At 34.1% G+C, this 9560-nt stretch overlaps 1 protein-coding gene across 1 annotated transcript in view; it reads right to left on the bottom strand.

The window, feature by feature from the left end:
* LOC128865193 (uncharacterized) overlaps nt 1-7408 on the bottom strand; it is a 55958-nt gene extending 48550 nt beyond the window's left edge. The window contains exon 1 of the mRNA XM_054105291.1: nt 5677-7408. Coding sequence (XP_053961266.1) covers nt 5677-5776 — 100 coding nt within the window. The 5' untranslated portion in view covers nt 5777-7408. The remainder of the gene's footprint in view (nt 1-5676) is intronic.
* Between the last annotated feature and the right edge of the window lie 2152 nt (nt 7409-9560).

Consider the following 9560-nt stretch of genomic DNA (forward strand, 5'->3'; position numbering starts at 1 on the left):
AAAACGAACTTTTCTCGGCAGCACAACAAAATCTCTGCGCTTTTACCTGTATTTTTTTATTCTGTTTTTATTGTTGTTGCGCTGGTAATTCGATACTCATTTGTGTATGGTAAAAATGTGTGTATGCGTGTGTGTCGCAAGGTGTAGGTATTGTTGCTGGTGTTGCTGTGGCACCGCTTATTTGCCGGCACTTTCTTAAGCAGCACGAAGAAACACGAAATTGCTGCTGTGCAACATGAAATGAAGCAACAAGTTGTGGCAAGGAGTGCAGTAACACACACAAGCATGCATATCTTGTTTCTACTTTTTTCCATGCATGCCAGTTGTGCGGAAGGGCGCGCGTTTAGCAGAAGGAGTTGGTAAATATTTTACGAAATTTGTGTTAAATGTTTTCGAAGTGTTTCTTATTATTTATTCATTTTTATTTATATAAATTTTTTTTTTTTGTTTTTGCTGCAAATGAAAGTAACCAACTGAAAACAAACAAAAATGTTTGTAATTTTTTAAATGCAGAAAATCATCAACTCCAGTAGCTTTAAATTTGGTCACTTAATATATTGAACTATTAACAAAACTAAATTTTTTTTTTCTATTTTTATTTTTGCTGTAAATCAAAGTTTTCAGCTGAAATTTTTCAAAATTAAAACAAAAGTTAATTATTATTTTAATTTTTTAAATTCAGAAACATTTTTAATTCCTTCAAAATCACAAACTCTTAGCAAAACAACAAAAATTTTTTTTGTTGTAAATGAAAGTTGCCAGCTGAAGTTTTTGAAAATTAATAAAAAAAACTCAGTTATTTTAATTTTTTAAATCCCGAAATTTTTTTAAAATCACTCAAAATCTCAAACTCTTAAAAAAACAACAATTTCTTTTTGCTGTAACTGAAAGTTCCCAGCTGAAGTTTTTAAGAATTAAAAAAAAAAAGAAAAATGTATTATTTTACTTTCTTAATCTCAGAAAATCATCATCTCCAGCGGCTTTAAATTTTGCTATTTTAAAACTCAAACTCTTAAAAAAACAGCAACAATATATTTTTTTTTGCTGCAACTGAAAGTTCCCAGCTGACATTTTATTTCTTATGATTCTTAGTTTTTCAATTTTAAATTCTCTCAAAATCACGAAACAACAACAACAATTTTTTTCGGTATAAGTAAAAGTTCTCAGCTGAAGTTTTCAAAAAACAAAGTTTGTTATTATTTTTATTTTTCCAATTCAGTAGATTTTTTATATTCCGAATTTTTTTATATTCACTCAAAAACTCAGACCCTTCACAAAACAACAACATTTTATTAATTCGCATTATGCAAATTTATGCAAAAAAAAAGAAAAATACTTCGCTAAATCCATTTCTAAAATTGCTACTTTCTTCACTTTTTTATTGTCTTGGCTTCATGTTGGTTTTTTCCCTCCCGCTGATTGGCCAACAAATTATTTAGCCGCCTATTTGTTGGCACCGCACGGTGTCTGTACCACAACCTACGCAAATTTTGATTGGCTCAGAAAAACTAAAAATTTTTTGTTAGATTTTGCTTTATTTATTTCTCCTGCTTTTATTTGTATTTAATCAGCTAATTTTCTGCTTGCCACCTTTTTGTACGCTTATACGTGCATACATACATACATACATACACTTATATATATTAAATATGCAGATGTAGTAGATGATACAGTTTCATATGTGTGCGCTCTTTGAGGGCGTGTGTGTGAGTGTGTTTGAGAAATCGCAAGACCAGTTGAGTTTATTGATAATTTTACTTTCTTAAGATCGACAGCACATAGGAGTGATGTGTGTATTTATCAGCAAATAACGGTATATATATAAATATGCACATTCATGAATTAATATACTCATCTGATACTAAGCAATGATGATTAAGCAAGATTTTTTTCGAAATTTTAAACTTCTTTCTGGCCTAGAAAAATACATCTCAAAAATGTTTCATAAGCCTAAGGATGCCTTACATTTCATTAAAATTGTGCCACTTGGAAATAAGAAAATATTTTCTTTGACTTTTTTGACTTCTTTAAAGACGATTATCGGTAATCTTTTATTGGTTCTTCCTAGAAAATGACCCTTCAAAGCTAATCTAATTTTGCATACATTTTCTGCTGTTTCTAAGAATTTGAATCGCTCTGTTGATTTCCGAGTGGATTGTTTTGAATTTTTGAAATAGGAGATTTTTTCATAAAAGCTATTCCAATCTCGCTGGAATATAAATGTATATGATGTCATTAATTATTTTCACGTATTTAATTTGAACTTAAATATAAATTCATCATCACATTTCATGAAAAGCAAAACTTATTGCTTTTTCTGCCTTTCTCTACATATTTTTTGCAATTTCACATTTATTCCGCGAATTTTTCATTAGCGCAGCTCATTGAGAACTTTGCTCTTTGTGGGAAGTAGAGAGAGGAAAGTCTTATTCCTGCGATCGAAGCGGTCCTATCAGGCATATTAAAGCCTTATCTTTGTTAAGAGTATAGTAGTAAGCACGGCAGTGTGTGAATATATGGAAGTAGACCACCAGAGGATTCTCAAAAAGAATTAGCTATCAATAATTCATCTTGTTGGCAAAGGACTATTCACAATGAAACTGGAAAATCGTTTAATGAACTGAGACCTATGGCTAGAGATATAAATGTTTGGAAAACTTTTGTTGGCTCCGTAAGCATGGAATAAATATTAGTAATACTTCTTCTCAAATAACAGGCCTGCGCGTTGCTACAAGATCGCCAAAATACATTTTTTTCAGTTTCTCAAAGTGGTTAAAATGGCAAATAAACTGATAACCTCTCGGAATATTTACATTTTAAAATAGGTCATGTGAGGCGAGCAGCCGCACACACTTTTTGCAATACCCAGAAAAGATTTCTGAAATCCTAACCCTCTACGGATAAGTGAGACTGGCCGATAACCAGATTGCAACTACTTATATTAGCCAGGTTCTCGAAGAAGTGCTTCCACAGAAATCTGTAGCAGATTCTTCGAAACACAGGTCGTTCTCACATGAAATGGTGCGTGGACTCTGCTTCTTTCTCAACTTCACAGCTCTTGCAGAAGTCGTTTTAAGCTTTATGAACAAAAAATGTTATGTTCTTCATTAATGTATGAATATTTTAACATTTATTTTTAACATTTCGACTTATTATTTTATCAATCCTTCAAGTTTTTCTACGCTAACCTCTTGCACCTTCTGCATTAGCCGAAAAGTTATATGCCTGCGCACTCACTACTACTCTTTACTGCTGTTAATATTTACGACTAGGCACCTGTGCAAAAACAAACCTATCAATTAGCGTTTGTAGTAGTTATGTATTGTGTACATGAACATGTTGATGCTCTGTGTATGCATAGGTGTGTGGCCACTCAAACATGAATGTTCGTCGGTTTGTGCGTGAAAATTACGCGATTAAATCTAGTTAGATAGGAGCAGTGACAGTAATATGAAATATTTAGCATGCAAGCGCATACACACACTCGTTCTCGCGTGCTTATAGTAATAGTTTAGGGGTAATAGGAGTAATAGTATAGAGGTCACACCTATTTGTTTCCTCATATAAAATAACAAAACGTCGCAAACTGCTAATTAACAGAAGACGAGAAATATGTAATACAGGCAGTAGGTAATCTCACACACACACATATAGACGCGTGTAAGTATGGGAAGCGTGTGTTTTAGTCAAGTAGGGCTGCAGTTGTGTTTGTGCCTGTTAAGTTTGTGCAGCTGCTTACAGCAGGAAAATTGTCAGCACAGATGTGATATTTCCGTTAATGGTGTTAGCAAATAGTTAGAGAAAAATAAGAAAAAAAAATAAAATAAAATAAAAAACTTAAAATTAAAAAGAAAAAAGAAAAAATAAAAAAAGGAAAAAAAAAACAAAATAAATAAAATGCATTTCATTGAAATGATGCGTCTACGAGCATCATTTGGCATGAATACAGCTTTTGTAATGAGTTTTTTTAGAGTACTCGCGTATTGTTTACCTAAATGCTATTACTTATTAATATTTTATGGGCAGACAATCACATTCACTCTCTTGAAAGCAACTCAACCAATTCATGACTTCCTTTTAGTAGATAATAATCACAAAAGTTCTTTCAAGTAATGCTAGTGAATTTTAAGAATGTTGAGATATTTTGGGTTTGGTAACTTAAAGAATCTTACCGGGGATTGCTCCATATATAAGCGAATCATTAGCATTCTAAACTGGGTCTTATATGGAGTAAAGCTAGTTCAGGTGCAAAAAAATAGACGAGGACTGCTCTATAAATTGGAACACAAACGACCTGGAAAATGTAAGTTTCATAAACCTAAGGATACCTTATATTTTACTGAAATTGTGCAACTAAACTTGAATATCAGCACATTTTTTCTATGCACAAACCTATGAATACATCCCCAGACTTCTTCAAAGGCAACTATTGGTGACATTTTATTGGCTCTTCCTAGAAAATGACCTTTTCAAATCTAAACTAATTGTGGATAAATTTTTTGCTTTTTCTATGAATTTGGATCGATCTGTTGATTTCTGAGTGGATTGTTTTGAATTTTTGAAATAGAAAATTTTTTTCATAAAAGTTCAAGTCCTCCTGGAATATAAATATATATATATATGTATATGACTTCATTTATTATTTTCAGGTATTTACAATAGTTTGAACTTAAATATAAACTCATCATAAAAATTCTTGAAAAATGGATAAGATCAAAAACCAGGACTTAAATATAAATTCAACATCAAATTTCTTAAAAAAAGGAGAAAACCAAAGGCCAGAACTGCTCTATCAATTGGAAAATTTGTTTGTGTACACAAGTCTATTAGGATTTTATGGCGTGTTGCCAGAATCATTAAATCGGCTCCTTTGAAACTCGGCTCCATTAACAATAGGCCCGTATTCAATTCGCCACTTCTCTACCCACTAAGAGTGGGCTTTTTCCGCTTCACGAAGAGTGTGTATATGAAAGCAACAATAAAGTTATTGAAAGCACCAACAACGATTCTCCACTAGCGAGTATGTTTATAGGCCTCTTCTATTTGCCATTTCTCTCTCTCTCTGCTCGGTTCACTTGACTTAGTGGTAATCAAAATAAGGGTTTCTATATCACTAAATCTACAGTTTTTCAGTGTTTTAACTATACGGCAAACCTCCGAGTGAGTTTCTTCTACGAAAAAGCTCCTCATAAAAAATATCTGTCATTCGGAGTTGGCTCAAAACTGCACGTAACAGGAGGAGTAGCTGGGCCAAACACCTAGCAGAAGTGTGCGCGCCAATTATTTATTTACTCGTAGTTATATTTTGATTATTTAGTGCACTATGCCCCACCCACTATGCCCCAGCTGCGCTTTGGTCATAGCCCTTAATGGTCGGACCTATCGTATAATCGAACTTGCGCTTAAAACTTGCCGGCGGCTGGAAAACCGCCTCAACAGTTTTCAAGCAACTTGAAAATTTAGCAACCGCCCTGTATTGTAGCAAAAAATCAAAAAGCGCTCCACTATTTAAAAATAATATATTTTTTAATAGACTCTTTTTTTCAAAATTTCAATATTTAAATCCGATGGACTTTTGCTTAAGCGTATTAAGGTTCGTATAACTGTTTTTATGTATGTACTTATACATACATACATACATTTTAATATACATTTTTTTTATTGCTCTTCGCTTACCTTTCATAATGATTGCTGTTAATTCTGAAGCATTTAATTGCATGCAGAATTGATTCTCGCTGCTAATCGTTGTTGTAGTTGCCGTTTTTATATTGGCCATATATGTGTAGGTATATATGGCTACGTGTGTGCGCAAATTAATCCGCACTTTAGTCGGCAAACTAATATTTTTAGTTGCTTGCTATTTTATTATTGTTTTACTGTTACTTGTGTATGTGTGTGAGTGTGCGAGTTTAGCAATAGTCCACTTATGACGCCTGCAAGCGATTTTGATCCTGGTTTGGATGTAGTCACTCACTCTGCGTGGGGTTAATGTTCGATTTGTGTTGGTTGCACGCCGCTCGTAGTGTTTGGTGTTTAGCAACAGTATTAAAAACACAAATTTGCTATGTTGCGCGCTAATCCGCTGTCAAGCAGCCGCTATGTATCTTTCTCGCTCGCTGTCTTTCAACTCACGTGTGAAGCGGGCGCTATGCTGATTATGATTAAGTAAGATGAATTGGCTATTGTTCTAATTGGTTTCTGCACTTCCGCAACAAACTATTGGAAATTTGTTGGAGCTCTGAGGTTTAGAGGGAAGAATTATTACTGTGTGTGTTTTTTTTTTTAATTGCACTTTTACACTTTTTGCGCTTAAGTTGTTTTGGCTTATTGGCTTTTAAAGCAATTTAGTTGAATATTTGTGTTTCTTTTTTAGCTTATCTTGAGGGTGAGTTATTGTTTTTGAATATTTTAACTATTTGTAATATAATAATTCTCCCAAGCTGATGGCAAATTTGAACTTTTTTGGTTAGTACGTCAATACATAAAAGCAGTTTCACCTTTTTTTGTAAATGTTTTTAGTGCTTCCATAACAACACAGCAGCTACAACGTTTTTGTTGTTTTAAAAATGTCCGCACTTTTAACGTTTATGGGTATTTTCATGCACAAAACCGGCTTAAATTTCTTTAGATTTTAAAAATTGAATTTTCAAAATTTTCACATTCAATTCAAGGCGCACAAACGCGGCTACTTTTCACTACAGATGCTTGATTTTGAAGAATTTAGCACTCTTACAGTTTTAATGACTGCAGTTAGGAAAAATTTGTTTGTTTTTATTTTAACAGAACAAAGTTTGTTTTCTTTGCAGCTTTAACGCATTTATTTGTTATGAAATTTTGTCGCCTTACAAAATATGCAGATAATTGAAATCTTGTTGTTTTTAAACAAATTATGTTTTGTATTTTTTTTTACAATTACAATTTTTTCCCAAAAATATTTTTGTTTTCTAATTTCACTTTCATATTTGACCAGCACTTTTTTCTCGTATGCGCCACCTGCTCTTGTCACAAAAACACTTTCAATAACTTCAGGCAGCTAAACAATTCTCATTTACAGCATTTGTATGTACATATAAATTTGCATATTATTTATACTAATGCCGAACGGTTTGTATTTACATGTTTCCCAATACAAATTGTGTGCTAATAATTTTGACAAGTTTGCTCTTCATCTATTTTTCACGCACAAACAACAATTCCACTCAGTCACTCTTCTACTTGTTATAATTTCTCAACAATATCAAATTGTTCTGTTGTTGTCACCGAAAACACACTTGAACTCCTGTGTTGATGATGTATTCTTCTTAAAAACCGTTCCGCTCTCAAATACTCACATCCGTTTATGAACGAGCTACCAAACCGAATGACACACCAAATTCAGGCATTTCAAACAACAACCAAACAATCCAACAATCCAACAACGGCAACGAAAGCACAACGACAACGATCCAGCATATTCAGGCAGACAGACAGGCAAGCAAACACAGAACTAGCAACCCAACCAACCAACGAACGAACGAACCAACCAACCAGTCAGGCAAAAGGCAATCATATGCATGGTGTTGTAGTTGTCTTCCTCGTCGTTGTCGTGGTCGTGATCGGTAAACCAAATAAAAGTGAACACGCTTACGGCAACAATGATTGTTGTGTTGTGTTGTATTGTATTGTATTGCATTGCATTGTGCGCCTATAGACACTTGGCAACGAGTTGGTTGCTGCTTGCTGCCGGCACAAATGTTCGTTCGCTCGCTTTGCATACGTCATACAAAAACAAAGCCACTATGTAGACAGCCGTTTGTATTTTGCGATAAAGCGATATGATGATAGCAAAGAGCACCACGCACTCATTCACACATGGAGCGCCATGTAGGTAAACTAAAAAAAACAACACCAATTTATCCAATTGCAGTGAGTTTGAATGTTTTGCTTTTTGTATGTTTGTTGTGTGCGCGTGTGCTAGCTGCAGTTGGACAAATCGTAGACAGTTGTATATGTAATCAGCGGGTTTTGCAGATAACTAGCAAACAAGCATCAAAGAGTGTTGAAGGACAAAGTGTTGATGCGGCTTTGCAAAGGGTGTTTTGTTGATTAAGTTGTTACGTGGGAAAGGAAAAAGGTGAAGAGTTTGACTTTAGAGCGAAGGATATGTTCGAAGCGAACATGTTTCGGGGGCAAAAAAACGTTTGAAAAGTTTTGTTGGTGGAATTAATACTTTAATGTATTTATAAGCGAATTTTTGGCAATATAGTTTAAATCGATCGAGCACTTTCAAACTGTAAATACATTAACACCTTTGCATCACCGCTCGAAATGCGCGATGCACTCAAAATACCTTGCGTCCATAATTCCTTGAGTCGGTAAGACTTTTAGAAGACTTTGTTCTAATGCTATACAGCCCGTGAGTAACTTCTTTCTCGTCTCGTCTTGGATTGGCCACCAAGGTCATGGCCTTTGAACTTTTGTCTGTGGAGGTATGTAAGGTCTAAATGCATGAGGCATTGGAAGCTAACATTCAGCCAACTAAAGTTATTCACGAGATATATATATATAATTGGCGCGTACACCCTTTTTGGGTATTTGGCCGAGCTCCTCCTATTTGTGGTGTGCGTCTTGATGTTGACGGTAGATATTGTTTTTTATGAGGAGCTTTTTCATGGCAGAAATACACTCGGAGGTTTTGCCATTGCCTGCCGAGGGGCGACCGCTATTAGATAAAACTTTTCTCTCTGAATTCCGAATGGTAGTCACGCACCAACCCATTCGGCCACGGCGGCCGCCCAGTTGGAGGACTTCAAAATTGGTGTTCATTCAAAATTGATGTTTAGGGATGGTCGCATTTACAACCAACATTTGAAAGGGATTATCTTTAAAAACTAAATGTCACGAATGGTTCTGCATAAAACTGTAAAAAAGATTCCCACATCAATGGGAATTTTCGTTGTTTTATTTCAATTTAAAATCCGATACCTCTAAATTGATCGCCCTTTATAACGCAATTTAAATTAATTGGCGTTTAGAGAGCAATAAAAAGTATATATTTTCACGAAATTTTCCACCAAAACCTCAAATTTTTTTAACTCGAAATTGTCCAAAATTCGTATAAGCATTTATGTACTAGTTTTTTTTTCAGCGATGAAAGTGTTTGAGTATGAAAGTTCTTATATATTTGGAAAGCGAATGATTTTATTCCCTTTGACGTTTCTTATTTGTGCAACGTTTGTTAATCAATTTGAATTGCAGGTTTTCCGAGGACTATTGATCATTTCAGGCACTACAGCACTAACTCAGCAAATTCGGAGTCGAGTGGCGAAAATGTGAGTGTAGTGAAAGAAATTATTCAGCAGCCTTCCGGTGAAGGTGTAAGAAACTGCTTCAGAAGTTTGAATTTATAGTCGTAAACGAAACTCAGTAAAGCTTTTAACAAATTATAACCTCTTCTTATTGAAAACTTTAAAAAGAAGTTGAGAGTTGAAAAAGTTTTCAGTCACTAGTTTTTGATTATTTCTGATTAATGTATTGTAACTTTTAAGTATTTAAGTATATTGAACTTGATTTTGAATTAA

The sequence above is a fragment of the Anastrepha ludens genome, chromosome 5, assembly GCF_028408465.1.
Source record: "Anastrepha ludens isolate Willacy chromosome 5, idAnaLude1.1, whole genome shotgun sequence".
In the NCBI taxonomy this organism is placed as follows: domain Eukaryota; kingdom Metazoa; phylum Arthropoda; class Insecta; order Diptera; family Tephritidae; genus Anastrepha; species Anastrepha ludens.